Source organism: Phascolarctos cinereus, unplaced genomic scaffold, assembly GCF_003287225.1.
Source record: "Phascolarctos cinereus isolate Bilbo 61053 unplaced genomic scaffold, phaCin_HiC Scaffold_9;HRSCAF=440, whole genome shotgun sequence".
NCBI classification, from domain to species: domain Eukaryota; kingdom Metazoa; phylum Chordata; class Mammalia; order Diprotodontia; family Phascolarctidae; genus Phascolarctos; species Phascolarctos cinereus.
The window spans coordinates 33384525-33403305 of NW_027556402.1; the positions used below are offsets into that span (position 1 = coordinate 33384525).

An 18781-nucleotide genomic window follows, 5' to 3' on the forward strand; every position below is an offset into this window, starting at 1 on the left:
TGTATGCCTAGATCTTAAGCCAAATATTAACCTCCAGGGTCATTTCAGGGCCATTAGGGAGGGGGTGAATTATTCTAGAATTCATTCTGACTTGAATCTCCTCTAGCACAAACTTGTTTTATACATAGGTATCTCAAAAGTCTTCAACAGTTTTAAAACTGCTCTAAAACTTCCAGGGCACCATGTACTTACACGCCTATACACATACATATATCTTCATGTGTATATATGTACATATATAACATATAAACATGTATATACATACATATATGTACTTATTTAATATGTACTCATTTATGTACATGCTTTTCAATGCCTCTCCCTATAAAATATAATATATGGAACGTAAAGACACTTATTTTGTATTCCTAGTGCCTTGCACCATATCTGGTATGCAGCAGGTACTTAATAAATGCGTATTCATTGACTGATTTAAGTTTTACATCCACTGTATGTTCTTCTTTTATGCTTGCTGGTAGATTCAAGATTTGAATTTTATCTAGGCATTTTCAGAAAACACTATTTAATTGTGACTTTTTCTCAAACTAGATGATGATGGAGAGGCCATTTGGCAGAACGGAAAAGCTCACTGGCTCTGGAGTCAGAGGAGCCAGGCCTAAACCCAATCCTGACACTTACTGTTTGGGTTACCTCAGTGGCAGTTGAGGGTCCCCTTCACCTCCCTAAGCCTCACATGGGCTGTAAAATGATGGGCCAGACTAGATGGCCTCGAAGGGCACTTTCAGCTCTAAATCAAAGATCCTATGTTTGAGATGAGATCTTAAGGGAAATTTTGTATTTCTTTCCATCCTTCATGTCAACTTCTGTTATTACAATGGGACTGACAAGGTGTGGAAGCTCTGTGGGTTTTGCTTGTCTACAGTAGCATCACGGGAACACAGATTTAGAACTGAAGGAGATTTTAAAAGACGTTTCTCCAACCCTCCCATTTTGCGGATGAGGAAGCTGAGGCCCAGAGAAGGTAAGGGCTTGCTCAGGTGGAAAGGAGAGAAGCTAGGATTTGAACGCTGGTCCTCCGAATTCAAAGTCAGTGCACTTTCTCCTAGCTCACATCCAAGCACGCAGTTCTAGCCCAGCAGCTGTTAGCAGTCAGCAGGCTGCCTTGCCATAGTAGGATGAAGGTCATGGTTTCACAACACGAGGTGAGTTTGTTCAGTCATACTCTGGCCACGGATGATGACTGCATTCCATTTTGAAATGAGCGCTGGCCATCTAAGAGCCCAGTATGGTCGTCTGAAGACACTCCCCTGAGTCTTCAGACCATCAGGGCCACTGTTACTGGCCTGTAAATAGGGAGAGGGGAAGGGGGTATCCACAGCTGGGAGGAGGGGCCGAGAGGAAGCTTTCAGGCTATAATCTGATAGGGAATTACACACCACTGAACTCAGCGGCAACTGTGTATAGGCTTTCCCCAGGGAGGAAGAAGCCTCTGCTCAGATTCTGTGGGCTTACAGCATCTTTAAAAAGAACAGAAATCAAGTCCCCATCACCAAGAAACTCTTACTGTCTAAGAAAAAGACTAAAAAAACCATAGGAAGTGGCCTAGCAGACATGAATCAATTCTTCCTTCCATGTGAATGGGGGAAGGAGGGGCTGCCGGGGTGGGGGAAGGAGAAAAGAGGCAAAAACTTGGCAGGAAGCAGAAAAACTCAAAAGAAACAGAAGTGCCCAATACATCTTCACATTTAAATGATAATTCAGCATGATATAACAGGTAGAGAGCTGGGCTCAGATACACACTGGCTCTGCCGTGCTAGTCAAGTCACTGATGCCCCTCAGTGTTCCATCTGTGGTATCAAACTCAGATAGAAACAGATCCTCGCAGGCTGCACGCTGCCTTAGAAAGACACAAATCAACACTATTTATGTTGTATTATATTTTTATTTCTTTTGTTAAGTATTTCCCAATACATGCTAATCAGGTTGGACAAGTGTCCAGACTGAGAGTTTGACGCCTCTGCTCTAGGCAACGCACTAAGAGAAGAGGTGACAACCAGCATTGATAGAAGGAGTGTCCTCACCTGGAGTTCCCTATCCTAGTGAAATCGCAGATACTACCTCTCCTCACTCCCACCCTCCATTTCCTTCATTGCCTTCCTATAAAATCTCTTCAGTATGTAGCTGACACAGCATAGCATACAAAAGAAGAAACAAAGATAGAGAGAGAGAGAGAGACAGAGTAAGTAGATTGATTGATGGACAGATAGACAGATAGACAGACAGACAGATAAGCTTCCGTGGCTCCCAATTACCTCCAGCATCAAATATAAAATCCAAGTGGTTTTTAAAGCCCTCCATAACCTTCCCAGTCTCCTCATACCTTCTCCCCTTCCACGTATCCCCACAATCTAGTGACAATGACCTTCCTGCTGCTCCTCACACAAGACACTTCATCTCCCACTCTGGGCATTTTCACTGGCTATTCCCCCATCCCTGGAACACTCTTCCTCCTCATCTCTGTCTTCTGGTTTCCCAGTTAAATTCGCACCTTTTGAAAGAAACATTTCCTGATTCCCCCTTAATTCTGGTGCCTTCCCTCTAAGATTATCTCTCATTTATGCTGTCTGTAGCTTATTCACCTACAGTTCTTTGCATGCTGTCTTCCCCATTAGACTAGGAGCTCCTTGAGGGCAGGGCCTTTCTTTGTATCCACAGTGCCTGGAACCACTTAATAACTGATTGTTGATTTGACTTGACCCTGACACTTTAAAGTCTTCTTAGGGGCCCAGTGCAGGTACCCAGATTATGCTGAGAGTTTAAAAAAATAAATATACAAAATATGTTGCCAGCAGGAGAGTGAATTTTCACCAAAACAAAATGAACTAGCAACTCAATCTGACTTCATCAGTGGTAGAAGGTGAAGTGAGGAAGCCAATTTCCAGGGTGGATTCTTTGGCTTGAGTTGAAAAACCAGTCATCATTCAACCGACTTGATCACCACAAGTAACCAAACTGGAAAATGCTACATCAAAATCAAATCAGTTTTGAGGCTTAGGCTGCATGACCAAGCTTTATTTCTACTTGGCCATGCTTCCCGGAGGGACAGAGAGGGATGGACCACGAACCCACTCTGTCCTGGAAGCCCAGTCCTGCAATGATGAACACCAAAGCCTGATGAGCAGGGACTGAGGCTATCACACTGTCCAAGAGTTGAGGGAGATCGGAAGCAGCCATGGGGAATTTTAAATGCTTTTTACAAACCTCTGAGGAGCTGGGACTTAGTAAGTTTACTTGGGTAATACTGTCACATTCACATTAAAATGAGATACCCAAATAGTCTTAAGGATGCTGACATGGCTAAAAATTATACCAGGCTGCAAAGTCACATTTCCCCCCTATACTTATTGCATTATGTGCCTAGAAATACCATGATGTACTTTAACCTGGGGCTACAGCAAGAAAGTCCCCTGGAATTGAGGATTTTGAGTTGCTGAAATAATGATGTGGCAAGCACATTGCAGCCTTTGACCTGCATGGGCTAATCTGTTTTTGTGAGTAATAAAAGACTTTGCTCTCCGGTGGCACTTGGGGAGCCATTAAGATTATAAAGCCAATCAATATGGCATTGGCACATGTTTTCTTGCCAGGTTGGATGAGGCAGAGAAGAAAAGCAGACAGTTCCATGTCATCAAGGCCAAGGCAGTTGGGTCACCAGATCTTTGAGGAGAATCAGAAGGGAGGATATCACAGCTCCACCAAAGAGCATGGATTTTCCCAACAGCCTTTGCAGGCCGCCATGTTCTTCTTCGTCTATTGCTTTTTGTTACAGGAGAAATTTCAGCTGCCCCCGCATTTGTACAAATCTCGACTTCTCATCTTAATTATGGTAAAAGGTGATCATTCCTTCAATGATATTGAGGTAGAAACTAAGCTGCATTGTTTCATCTCTTTTCTTAATATTTAGGAAAACTTTTGAACCAGGACTGTGATTTCATCGACACTGGGAACTCCCAATGGAAATACTCTCATATCAGTGGAGATCAGCACCTGTCTGCTACTAATGGTCGTGCAGAGCTGCCTAGGGCACTGAGAGGTGGAGTCATGTGCCACAGCCAGTATGGAGGACTTGAACCCAAGTCTTAACAACTCTGAGATCTAATTTCTATACTACATGCCATGCTGCATCACACATTTAAATATAAAAATTATGTGAAGTTCAGTTTCTTAAAATGTCTTTTTTTCTTCAATTCAGTTCCATAAATGGGCATCATATCTTCTTTGGTTTACTTTCTTTGGATATTCCAAAATCAACACGTAAACTGTAGCTAAAAATGTTGATTGCTATACTTTCTAGACTCCATTGTGTCAAGACTATTTTCTGTAATACAGACTCAGAATATAGCTAGTGGATGCTTGAAAATTAGTTCATTAACTAATCTCTGAATGAGTTAATTTATTATTACTATGAATAACAGGTTTGCAAAGTCCTTTATATATCTCATCTCATTTAATCCTCACAACAACTCTGTGAGGTGGGTGTTATTATTATCCCCATTTTACAGATGAGGAAACTGAGGCTAAGAGCAGCTAAGTGGCTTGTCCAGGGTCACAGAGCTAGTGAGCATCTGTGTCAAGATTGGAGTTCTAAGCTCAGCACTTTAGACACCTTGCCACCTAACTTCCAATATTACAATAGTACAGATTGTTCTTTTTTGTGAAAAGAGTACTAGATTTGAAATCAGAAGAGCCCTGTGTTAAAACCCCACTTCTGTGGGTAAGTCATATAACTTTTTTAAGCCTCAGTTTCCTCAGTTGTAAAATGGAGATGATATTCCCTGTCATACTTACCTCACAGAGTTATTGTGAGGAATAGGAAAGATAATGTACATAAGGTGCTTTGCAAACCTGAAAGTGTTAAGTACCCACCAACTATCATCGTTATTATTTTTAGGTTGAAATGCTTTCAAATTTAGATTTAATTTCTGAATTCTCTTAATTGATTTTAAAAATTAAACCTATCTTAGCAATACTGTACCCTTTGAAAGTCTTGCTTTTCTATCTTTTCTTGATATCAGTCATCTGTAATCAAACCGGTTTTTTTATCTCTTTTAATTCTCATCATTATTCTGTCCATTTCTCTAAACTTTTGTGATTACCACATTCCACCATTTTTGCAAACTGTCTTCATTTGATATTTAGTACAACTTTACCTAATGCTTATCTGTCATTGGTGAATAACATTTTTTTCTATAGTCATGTATGTTTCTTTATAAATATTTTTATAGAAATAGCAATCATAAGTGGATAGAAACTAAAAAGAAATCCAGTGCCCTGATTAATTGCATTGCTTTCTAGCAGATTAACTTGTGGACTTTGTTTTATTAGCTCTGTCTATGATTCTCTATGTCCTAGCAGAAGTCAGTATTACCATGTATTTGTGGGCAACCTTTTACATTTCTTTTGACATCACAGGGTCCTTTTCCTGTAGAAGGGAAGCAAAAGTGAGGATTGTCCTTTTAAAACTGCCTCTCAGGGCAGCTAGGTGACGCAATGGATAGAGCACCAGCCTTGGAGTCAGGAGGACCTGAGTTCAAATCTGACCTCAGACACTTGACACTTACTAGCTGTGTGACCTTGGGCAAGTCACTTAACCCCACTGTCTAGCCAAAAAAAAAAAAACAAACCCCAACCCTAAAAAACATAAAAAATAAAAATAAAGCTGCCTCTTACCTTTCCTCGAGTCAAATGGAGAAGCACAGGTGTCTGCAAAGCTGCCAAATTATATTTTCCTATGATTTGGGAGATTTTTTTCCCATTGAAGATGTTCTTTCCTCCTTCCCTTTGATTTGCATTTTCAACATTAACGTCTTTTATCTGTAACCAAGTAAGAAGTATATTACGGAAACATTCTCTATCTCTATCTTCAAAGGGCTATGGGAAGTGAGATGGGATAAGTTATTATAAGGTAAACAGGAATGGAAGTAAACTCTGGATTTTTCCCCCACTAAGATTTGGCTTCACCACAGACTATGAAGCTTAAGGACATGGTTAAGATGAACATCTGAGATCATATATCTATCTGACTGGGGGGCAGATCTTTTAAGATGTCAGAGACTTGAGTAGCATTTATCTATGCTATTTTCCATTTCTTGATTAACTCAGGTAGATTCCCACCCCTCCTCCCCAAGACCTTCTTCCTTCTAATTTGTACATAATTCACAAAACAATAACATCATATGGAATCAGAGAATTTCAGAGCTGGAAAGGACTCTCTAGTCCCTTAAAAGGACATTTAGTCCAACATGTATGGGAAAAAGAGTTCCCTCTATACTGTACATTTCAAAGTGGTATGTGGCCTTGCTTAAGCCATCCAATGGAGGGCAGAAGTCACCGCCTCCCAATGCAGCCCATTCCATCTGTGTACAGCCTTCATTGTTAGAAAGTTTTTCTTCATATCCAGACTCGATAATTTGTCTCCTTCCATTCACTGCTCCTAGTGCTGCCTGCTATGGCTAAGGAGAGCAAATCTATTCTCTCTACCATAGCACCATTCAATTACTTGGAGTCCGCTATCATGTTCCCCCAAGTCTTCTTTACTCTACACGCAGCGTCCCAGTCCCTTTGGGGACTGTATATGAGACCCTTCTCCGTCCTGGTTGTCCTTCTCTGGATGTTTTCCACCCCATCAGCAGCCTTCCTAAAACACGTTGTCCAGAACGGAATACAGTGCTTCAGATCAGAGTACAGAGACACTATCATCTCCTTATTTCTAGAAGGCGTGATGCCATGGCAGCCCACTGAATGCTATATCGCCCTGGTGGCTCCTACTGACCTTGCAGTCCACTAAAATCCCCAGATCTTTATCAGATGAATTGCTATCTAGCCACGCTTTCCCCATCCTGCACTTGTGAAGTTGAGCTTTTGAATCTGCATAAGGTTGTACAATGGTCCCCATCATATTAATGTTATTCAATTTGTCCCAGTGTTCTTTCTTTTCTGGATCTCTTAGAATTCTATTATCCAGTGTGTTAGCTATTCCTTCCAGCTTTACATTATCTGCAGAATTGATAAGCATGCCATTTATGCCTTTATCCAAGTCACTGATCAAAATGTTTGAAAATACAAGACCGAGAGTTCCTTCTGAGTTGATACCAAACCATTAATAATTATCTTTGAGTAGAATCATTCAATCAATTCTGAATCCTCATATTTGCACTATCATCTAGTCTGTACCTTTACGTCCTTTCCACAAAAGTAAACACAAGTGCAAATTCCTTCTCCTGGCATTCCTTAACCTTTGCCTGGACCCTTCCCAAGCTGGCACCACCGTATTCTACTCGACTTACCTCATATCATCCCCTGTACGGACTTGATGTTCGAGCCAGACTTGATTTAGCACTGTCCCTGCATACACTCTTGCTTTCTTGCCCTCTCCCAGCCTTTTTCATGCCCCAAACTTTAAATATTCCCCCTTTAAAGCCCATCTCAGGGCCCTCTTCTCCATGGAGTTTTCCCTGATCCCCTGGGTCAGTAAAATCCTTCCCTCTTAGAACTCATCTTACTAGACCATGCTCTCAATGGTCTAGAGTAGCTCTCCAGTGTAGCCCTCCCATAATACTGGGTAGAATAATTACCTGCCTGTGTGTCATCCCTATACTGGACTGTAAACTCCATAAATACAGGGACTATATCTCATTTAAACTCTGCATTTCTTCCAGTTACTAGCACTATGATCTACAATTGATCAGTGATAAATAAATGCTTATTGAATGAGTGAGTGAACGAATGAATAAGAACAATATTTTCTATAGACTATGATAATAGCCCAATGAGAAACAACTCAAAAAGTGGGAAGGACTATTGGGTTTTTAACTAGGCTAGGAAGATATATAGACGTTAGACATAAACATTCCATTCCAAGAAGAATAAGGAAGCAAAAGTGACTTAGACCATGTATCTGAGAGTAAACATCATTTTAAAATATTTTAATATTCCACAAATTCAGTTGCACTGGATCAAATCATTTTCCATGTAATATCATACCTCTGTGTCCATATAACAAAAGTCATCTTTCATTAAAGGGGTGTTTTCCTTAGCCCTTCATGCCACCAAAGCTATACCCATCGAGGATTTGGTAGGGCTCCACTGTATTTAGGAAACAGGAAACTAGAGTTCTAGAAAATGACTCAGAAAGCCATAGATTTTTAAAGCTGAAAAGTATGTTAACAGTCACCCAATAACTCCAATTCACGCCCAAATCCCTTCTACAACATGCTAGGTAGCTGGTCATTCGGTGCTGGTTGATATGAAGCCCTGTTTCTTCCACTGCTGGACAGCTCCAATTGTTAAAATGTTCTCTATTTAGAGAGAATATCTGCTTCCTTATAACTTCTGTCCACTAATCCTGCTTCTGTCCTCAGAAGCAACACACACTAAAAATCATAATAAATGAGCATAAGACACCTCAAGGGGGTTAAAAGAAAAAGGAGGGAAAGTCCCATATATTTAAAAAGAAATTGTACCAACACTTTTTGTAATAGCAAAAGACTAGAAACAAAGTGGGTTTGTATCATTTGGGGAAAGGCTGAACAAACTGTAATACATGAATATTGTATCGTAAGGAATGATGAAAATGAAGAATTCAGAGAAACTTAGAAAGACTTACATGAACTGATACAAACAAAATAAGTAGAACCACGAAAACAATTTATACAGCTCACACAACAATGTAAAGGAAAACTACACGGAAAGCCTTTGGAACTCTGATCAATGGAGCAAAGAACTGTATTGTTAGAAGACAGATGGCAGCATGTGTCTGCTGCTTCTCACAGAAGGGTGGTGGACCCAAGGTGCTTGAGGACGCATGTGTGATACAACATGGCCAATCTGTTGATTCGTTTGCTTGCCTGTACTGTACTTAATGGTTACAAGAGAGGGTTGTACAGTGTGACTGTATGGAGTGATCAGTAAAAGACAGCATCAGTAATTCTTAACAGAGGCAGTTAGGTGGTGCTGAATTCTGGGCTTGGGAGTGAGGAATACTTGAGTTCAAGTCTTGCTTCAGACCCTTACTTAGCTGTGTGACCTTGGGTGAGTCACTTAACCATTTCTCAGTCTGAGTTTTCTCATCTGTAAAATGAGAGGGATGGGCTCATTAGCCTTTAAGTTCCCTTCCTCTAAGCTCAGTGATCCTCTAAATCTTCTCCCCGTGACGTGCCTTGCCTTATTTACTTGGTCATTCTCCCTTGCGCATCCTCTCATTTGTCAGTGTTTTCCTTAAAGTGTGGTACCCAGAAGTAGACACCTTTCTGGTGGTGCAGAATATGGCTAACCAAGTTCTGTGGCAGATAAAACCCACAGATCCACTTTAGTGATTGGTTACAAACACATAAGAACACAGCCACTTGCTCTGAGTGGCTGCCCGTCTCCAGAATTTTCCCTGACATGTAGGTTTTCTGTCCCAAGAAGAGAAAATGCTCACCGTGACTTTAATCAGCTGTTCATCATCCCCATCCGGATTCCTCCACAGAAGGACAACATCCACGTTGGAAGAAATTTTGTAGCCCACACCATCCTGGAGCGATTCTCCCACCTGGTTAACAAACACCTCTGTGGAGTATGTGAGTTTATACAATCTGTCATTGTTCAGAGAAAGTCCAGTAGTGTGGCCTGGATGAGGAACATGAAGGAAGACATAAAAAAGCATGTTAAAATTTTAAAAATTTCCTACAGAAGGCTGTTGACCCGGCTTCCCCATTCTCTAAATTTATTTTGGTTTGCGACAATTTTCTTCTTTCATAATATCATTTCTAATGTTTCTAGGCATTTTATCTCTAGGCAACCAGGTGTCTAGTGCAATGGACTTGGAATCAGGGAGACCTGAGTTCAGGGGTGAAATGTTTAACAACCAGCTTGGGGGTGGGGAGTACACAGGACATATTTTTAAATCTAATCTTCATTATTAATGTCTTTCCTCATCACTTTCTTAAATCGAGACAATTAACAAAATAATAAATCAAGCTCTGATGTGTAGCCTTTGCCAATTTCCTAGCTATAAATGTTCACACTGAAAATTTAACAATCAGTTCTTGAGAGCCCTAGGAGCTGGCTCAAGTATGCTGACTCCAGTAATTATAATGATCTGAGTTCAAAACCTGCCTCAGACACTTACTTTGCTGTACAACCCTGGGAAAGTCACTTAACCTCTCTTAGTCTTCTCCTTTATAAAATGGGGATAATAACAACTCCGACCTCCCAAGGTTGTTGTGAGGATTCAATGAGCTAATATTTAGCATGTGCTTAACACAATGCCTGGCATGTGGCAGGTGCTTAATCAGTGCTTATTCCCTTCCTTTTCTCATCCTCCTTATGCATGTTTCCTGAAAGGGGTCCAGAGGCTTCAGCAGAATGCCAAAGGGGTCCATAATACCCAAAAGGTGAAGATTGCCTGAGGTCAAGTGATTCCCCCATGGCCACACAGGGATGAGGCTCCAGAAGCAGACTGCCCTAAGGTCTTCCTGCCTACATTCTCCCCAGGAGCACCTTACTTTGCTTCAAGTACATACGGCAAAATAAATTAATTTACTATATGGTACCTGGTAGAGGTTCTAGCAAAATTGACTTTAGTGAACCGATAAGAATTGCTTATAATTAGCAGGGGCTTTTTTTGCTGGAAAAGTTTAATAAAAACATTTAATGTTTAAAAATAGGTTCTTAACTAGGCTAACCATTTCTCCAATCTAATCTGCTATGCCTACTTGTTGAGCAAATTCTTCTTGTACATCGTAAGATAAATTTCATTGCAACTTGCCTTTGAAGAATCACTTAGCAAACTCTAAATAAATGAGGTTTCCTGTAGTATCTTATCACAAAATCAAGGAAGCAACTTTGTGCAGTGGCCGGAACATGAGCATAGAGAAACGTGAGCTGGGTTTGAACCTCTTCTTTGCTACCTCCTACCTCTGGGCTCTTGGGCAGTTATTTTCTGCCTCTGAGCCTCATTTTTCTCTTCTGTAAAAGGAGGGGGTTGGCCTGGACAGTTCTCAGATCTCTCCCAGCACCAAAGCCATGAAGCAATGGTACCTGGCCAGGAGCAAATGAATGTCACGTTTTATCCAAACGCTACATAGAATCTAGTACTTAAAGTAATAGCAATAACAGTTTCCCCACTCCTCTCAAGAGAGAATTAGAAATAATTTATTTAAAATGCTCTTTAAAGAACTTGCAACAAACAGAGCAGATACCCATCAATTAAGGCACGACTAAAAAAATTGGTTAAGTAAATGAAATGGAAAATGACCACACTTTAAGAAATGATGACTATGAGGAATTGGAAGGAGCTTAGGGAGACTGACATAAGTCGATGCCGAATGAAGCAAGCAGAACCCACAGAGCAAGATACACAATGAATACAATAATGTAAATGTGAAAAACAAAACAAAATCAAATATTATGTAAGCATAATGATCAAGCTTTGACGCAAAGAAGAGCTAAGAAAATTTATCTTCCTCCTTTCTTTGAATAGATGGGGGACAATGGATGTGGAACTTTGTATATATAGACAGCTCATGGTTGGTTAGTTTTTCTAAAGTGTCTTTTTTCCTCCTTTTTATTCTTTGTTACATGAGATGACTCTATGACGAGGGGAAAAGGGAGGGGATTTATGTAGAGATAAAAGACAGAAAAACAAAGGCATGAACTAAATTGATTTTTAAAATATTGTGGCACTAATTGTGTGAAATCGAGCGAGTTGCCTATTCCCTTATTTGTCAAATGAAGGGCTTGTAACTAGACAAGTGATCCAGCTTATCGCCAAGGTTCCTTTTGTGTCTAAGGTTCTAGGATTTCAGAGACCAAAAAAGGAGTCCCAATACAGCTTTACAGTGGAGCTAAGATTAAGGCTCAGCAGTCAGGAGCCATTCAGGGCATGCCACACAGGGGGCACAGGTTTTTTTTTTTAAATGCACATATGATTAATGCCAGAAAACTCTGGTCTCCGTGGAGGTGAGGTATTTCTTTTATGATAAAATGCTACAAGGAAGACAAAGACTCCAGTAAACAATAACACACCACAGCATAATTTTCAGATTAAAAAAAGGGGGATAAAATTTTCAAATTGAAGAGTGGGGGAGAAATAATATTCAAACCTTGGAAAATAACTTCCTCAACACCCTTTTCTTATTTTCATCTCTTAGTACCTACCTCCATTTCTCTTTTAAAAAAGTTTTGGTTTTTTTTCCAGCCTCAGACACTTGACACTTACTAGCTGTGTGACCCTGAGCAAGTCACTTAACCCCAACTGCCTCGCCAAAAAGCAAAAAAAAAAATTGCTTAAGACCTGTGATTATATCTGGGTCTGGAATTCCTAGGAAACTCCTACCAACACAGATCAGCAACTGCTCTGCAATTTATAGTCTTAAAAAATTGTCTAGGGACCATTAGAAGAGACATGACTTGCCCAGGGTCACACTATCAGAAGTATTTCTATCCATTAAAGCAGGCTGTCTTCTTAATCCTTTACCTTAAAAATAGTCAGTCTCTCTTTCTCTCTCATTCTCTCTCTCTCTCTTATACACACACACACACACACACACACACACACACAGATGAGGGCACTTGCCTTTAACATACAAATGAAGAAAAGAAAATAAAGGAACCATAAGTGGAACCTTAAATTCATCTTCTTTTGAAGATTGATTAAACGAGATCAACTTTCCAGCCGAGCCAAGGAAGAGGCGGGAGATAGAGAGCTGACTCAGGAAGATGGGGGTCTGGAATCCAGGCCCTTCTGGAGCCCAGAGCGAATCCTTAGGTTCCTGGGGTCATCACTACATCTGTAAAGTCATGGAACTGGACTGGATGACCTCCAAGTGCCTCTAGCTTTAAATCAATGATCTCCTCATTTCTGTTCCTTGCCCCTAAAAGTTTATGCTGAAATTTTGAGTTCATGTTAAATTGAACCCTTTAGAAATTCGACCCTAATTTGATGGCCCTTTCAATCTTTAATTCTATAAGTGATTTTTAAACACTTTCGCCTTCTCCTTTTAATGCCTTTATGTATTTCAATAAGGCACACCCCAAGTGGTCAAAATGCATTAGCCAAAAGAGGAATGTCTGATGGTGGAACTACAAACAAGTTTTCAGGCTTCCTGGGGAGATAGTCTGTAGACAGGTAACCCTTCAACTCTTCTTTTACAAAAGACTAACCTGCCAGAGGGTTACTTCTCATATGTCCTAATTATAACTGGTACCTATTCCACGTGCTCTTATCTTTGATTTGTTATTTATCCCAGGGTCCGAGGTGATGGTAATTTGGGTTACTATGCCCTTCCCCATTCACCAAGTGTCTATGAGGTAGGTCAAACTCACAGTGAAAAACAAAGCAAATAAAGATAGAGAGACAGTGTCTCATAATAGATGGAAGCGAAAGATCTTCCAGTCCTTTCTTTGCCCTTGAGAGAGGCTTAGTGCTGGGAGAATTGAAGGGAGGAGCAGTGAATGAGGCAGTAGCTCTGTGCACCACATAGCTAGCAGGGACTGGGTGGCCTTAGCATGCAGTCTGCTATGGGAGTGCCACCATCTGACCCAAAGATTCTACTGGGGATCATTAGTCCAGCAGAGATACAAGCTTCCAACCACAATGGATCAGCATCATGAGTGGGGTCCTGATTTAAGAAACCTCAATGGCTGGTGAGTCTAGAGAAGGATAGCTTTCTTCCACCATATTTCTTTTGGTATGATTTCCTGACCCTGAAAGGAGTCACAAACATACAACTCCCTCCCCTCAATCTTCCATAACTCTGGAAATCTTGGAGGATTAGAAAGAGGTTATAGGTTCAGGAGATGATTGGATGTAGTTTTCTTTTTATTTTCCATATGTACAATACAGAGTATAGCCATAGACTACTGATCTTCTATTTTCTCTGAACGAGAAGAAAAACAAGAAAAGGAAAATTCTAGATGTCAGATAGGTGAGTAGCAAGCCTGAGCCTTTCCTATATAGTCAGTTCTGCCTTAATGCTTGTTTGGAAAATGTGAATTTGTTCCAACAGAGTGACATATTAGAGAACAAGCAGGATATTTTTAATTTCAAGTTTGCTTATGTGAGCTTTTTTTTTTTAAGTGAGGCGCCTTTGATAGGTTATTTTATTTTATTTTTGGAGGCAATTGGGGTTAAGTGACTTGCCCAGGGTCACATAGCTAGTAAGTGTCTGAGGCTGGATTTGAACTCCGGTCCTCCTGACTCCAGGGCTGGAGCTCTATCCCTCTCCACTCTATTTACTCGTTGTCCCTGTACCCTTTTTAAGGAGATATTTATTTTCCAAACATCACTATTTCAGTCTCTCTTGAAAAATATGTTTCAATGAGCTTCTTTCTGTATGAAGTTACCCATAGGGAGTCACTCACCAAATAGTTCCTTTTCCAATACTGAATAGGCTTAAGTTCACTTAAAGGTTGGTATTATTCATCAGTCAAGGCATCAAACAGTAAGAATACAGAAAATCAGACTACTTCATAATAACTTAAGAACTGCAAGTCTTCTGACACCCACAAGCAAACTGCACATCTTTTTCTAGGCAGATAGTCATATTTATTGCATATCTTCTGGCGCATACAGGAGTGATGGGTGAAGGAGGGTTAGTTCACAACTACCCACCCCTACCCTCCTCCCTGGCTATAGTCTCAGCCTCCGAGACTCAGAGTTGAGGCCCAAAGAGGCCAACCTTCTCACCTGTAACCATCATAATCATCCACTGGACCAGCCCAGACCCAGTGGATTCCAGGATACAGCCAGAACCGCAGCCTAAGGCCACAGATTACACCACTATTTATTGTCATATTTATGTTTCTCTTAACCATTTAATACATACAAAACTGTGCTACCATTTTTATTAGGTTCCTATCTTTTTTTTAATGTGTCACTGGCAGTCACAGTGGGATTTTCCCCAAAAAACTTGCTCAGCCACGGGTAATGTGGTAGCAGGAGAGGAACTTTTGCGCATGTGCCAGAGAGACCTTAACAAAACCCCTGAGGCTGCTGCAGATGGTGGTGCACCTGTCATTTCTGCTACTACGGGAGGCCCAGGCCGGTGGACTGCTCGGGAATGGGAGCTGTGAGCTGCGGTAGGACTACAGCCAATTGGAACTCAGTCTAGAAACAACATGGTCAACCCCGGGAGCAGAAGGCCATAGGCTGCCTAAGAAAAGGCAACTCGTCCCTGTGAGACATAAAATGGGCCAAAACTCCCATGTGGTCCTCAGTGGGATCAGGTCCATGGGTAGCTGCTGCACTTCTAGCCTGATAAAATAAGGAGAGCCCTAGTCTCAAAACCAAAATAAAACGAAAACCATGGAGCTGACCACATCAGTGTAGTAACATCTGGTTAATAAAGAGACATCCTGACTTCTCCCAGGCTTGAAGAAGGAGGCACACAAGCCAGTGTGAGCCGCATGCACTACAGCATGCCAAATGTCAGATGGAACACCTAACAAGAGCACACACAGTCTATACTTCACCGGTTAACAAGCACATATTAAGGGTCTACTATGTACTGAGCAGTCACACATAGGCAGTGCTTTATTTCATAATTTATTAAGCGTGATGATGGACAACGGGGATAGAAACTGATAATTCTTCACAAGAGCATTCCTTCATCTCTAGGCCATGGCTGTTTAAAATGGTCTGATAATAATGACAGTAGGAAATGCTTAATAAATAAATTAAGGGCATGTCCTATTTGCCTCTCTCAACTAAGAGATACATGCTTTATCCAGGAATCTGCCAAAGTAAGAGCAAATAGTGGCGGCTGGACCTTTGACTTATCATTAATTCTTTTATTTCCTTAAAGTCTTTGCCCCTTAAAACTTTGTTCAGGGGTTTGTCATTGTGGAAACAGTGCCTCGTTTGTTAGAAGATTAGATTGTAAATTGCTCCATTAGATTGCAAACTCTCTGAGGCCAAGAGCTGATCTTTTCCTTATTTGTACCCTAAGTGCTTAACATAGTACCTGGCACACAGTAGGTGCTTAGTAAATGTTTATTCAATTGAACTGAAAGAAAGAAAAATTATTTAAAGAAAGATTAGGGGAATTGATAGAGGGCCAGCCTCCTAGCAAGGAAGTCCTGAGCTCCAGTCCTGCATGTGACATATACTGGCAATATCACCCTGGACGAGTCACTTTATCAGGGCCGCAGACAATTCTTCAAAACTAGAAATTGTGGAACAGCTGCCAATCTGCTTTGGGAAAAGGAGATTCCCCACCAGGAGCTCCCTGAACCTTGTGAAATCATAGGTACTGATTCCACTCCTCTTTCCACAAAAATGGAAATGGGCCCTCATCCAGCCCACACAGTCATTGCCGTTTCTAAAAATATAATTAAAATAATACAGTATAATTTTAAAATAAAAAATATTTCCAAATGCTGCCAAAACATGTCCATTTGTTTTTTTTAAATTTGTTTTGTTCTGAAAATTTTCCTCTTACTCATCAAAATAACACGAAAACAATACAATAGAAGAGAATAGCTTTTGACCATCGCCATTTGAATGAAGCAGCTTAGAAACCAAGAAAAGTGAGGGGTACTTGTTTGAGGGGAAATAGCAGGTTATATTTGCCTATAAAAAATTTATTTTAGAAAAAATTGCCTTTCCTTAATATTCTGTAATGATGATTCAAAATGCTCTCATTCCATAATGACTCTCTGCTGTGTTTTTTTCTTTGAACTTTTCTATTACTAATCAAAATAATGCATGGTAACAATAACTTTTGACCATTCCCATGAGCAAGAAGCAGGCATTATTTTAAATAAGTATAGTAAGAAAATATCTTTCCTTTCCCAAAATTTCTTCCTCACACATCTGAAACTCCCAGTGACTTGCACACATATACATATATTATACATCTACATATATATATAAAACATGTATATATTTTTATATACACACACATACACACATATATACATGTACAAATACACATATATTTGTGGAAACAGATGCCTAAGTGTGTTATTACCGCTTTCCTGTTATCTTTTTTCCCCTTTTAGTATTTATCTGGGTGTATTATTTCTACTTTTAGCCCCCTAGACATGGAGGATCATTTAACCCTCTTCCCATTACTTCACATATGACTAGCTTTATATGCTGCAGGGTTGTGTTCCATGTTGTAGATAAAGATAAAGGTAAAGATTCATTGGATCACATACTTAAATTTGAAAGGCATTTCAAAGGCCACCTAATTCAACCCCCTTATTTTACAGATGAGTCCGGTGAGGCCCAGAGAGCTCATCTGATTAGCCCAAGGTAGTAAACGATCAAACATTTGAATACAAGTCAGATGATTCCAAGTTCAGAGCTTTCCCCAACCAAAAAACCGACATTTCAGTACAAATCTTGTGACTTGTACCCCAGAATTTAATTAGAAGCAGTATAATCTCCTTAGTTTTAGGGACCTTCTCCGGAACTGGCTTCAAAATGAATTTCCATCTTGTTTAGTCAAGCTCAAACGAACAGAATAACAGTTAATTGGCTTAAACAAGAAGATAAGGTAGAGGTAAGCAACAGCTGAGATCTGAAGAGAAGAACAAAATGATTAAAAAGTGGGTAGAGCTTTGGAGTAAAAACACACAAATCAGTAGAGGAAATGCCAGGGAATGAGAGAAGAGGGTGTAAATAATGGGTAGAAGGAATTAGGAACAGCTGAGAGCAAAAGAGAGCTAAGTGGTGGAAAGTTTTAAAAACAATAAAGGATAAAGAAACAAAAGCAACGTCTACAGGTGACAAGATGTGTTACATAGACTGAGGTAAAAAAAGGGCTAGAAGTTATCAAAGTTAATGGTATATGCTGAAATGCTCTTATGCTGCATTAATTAAATAATCTGTTATACATATAATAACATATGATTTATATAAGGTTAGGCTAATTAATTAAATAACAAATTAAATTATGAAAAAGCAAGCTTGGCATTAAAGTCTAAGAGGAAGGAGGATGAAGCTGGAATGGAAAAGGGCCACACAAAAAACATTAGCAGCACGTTTTAGGGGCAGGACACAGAACTAAACTGTGAGACACAAATTTTTGAAAAGTAAAGAAAGTAGCGTGAAAACTAACAGAGAAAGGAAGAGGAACGGTATCGATCTATAGCACAGCACTTGCTGCTAAGGACTAAGAAAGAATCCCACGGGGCTGAAAGCTACCACTAGCCAACAAATCAACAAGCATTTACGCAGCACCTCCTAGGTTTCCAGGGCAAGAAGGTGAACACATAAAAGAACAGCCACAGAAAATGTGAGCACGCCTTTGCAGAAGCGGAAGGCCCTTAGGTATGGTACGCTGCACAATGTACTGACCAATTCTGAATACAGCCTTCTCAGGAGGGAAATTTTGGTGATGGTATGACAAAAAATATTAATAAATATTAAGAGAAAAGAAAATATGATCACGACATAGCAGCTATTCCAGAAGACTGTTGGAAGGAAAGAGGGGAAACTTAGGGGTACGAAAGTGGGAGGGAGGTTTTCAGAGCCAAAATTAGAAGGACTGAAATCAGGAAAGCCTGTGGCCTGGGCTGAGAAGGAATGGAATGTCATTAATAAGTGTAAATAAGAAGAGATTGACAATTTAAAGCCTTTGATTTCTTTACCCTTGGAATATATCCTTGCTATATCCCAACCTCCACTCTAGTCCTTAATTCTTTCTCCTATCCTAAACTCCACCAACATCTCCTGTCCTTAAGGAACCACCCACATCTCCTATTCTTCTTCTACCACCCCCAGGCCCCCAAACATGGAGGCTTAATGGATAGCTTACCCAAACTTTAA

The 18781-nt window shown here is 40.3% G+C and overlaps 1 protein-coding gene across 1 annotated transcript in view; it reads right to left on the reverse strand.

Moving 5' to 3' along the window:
* Positions 1-18781, reverse strand: part of MTTP (microsomal triglyceride transfer protein) — a 75836-nt gene that overhangs the window by 43876 nt on the left and 13179 nt on the right. The window contains 2 exon segments of the mRNA XM_078148451.1: positions 5692-5835; positions 9443-9630. Coding sequence (XP_078004577.1) covers positions 5692-5835; positions 9443-9630 — 332 coding nt within the window.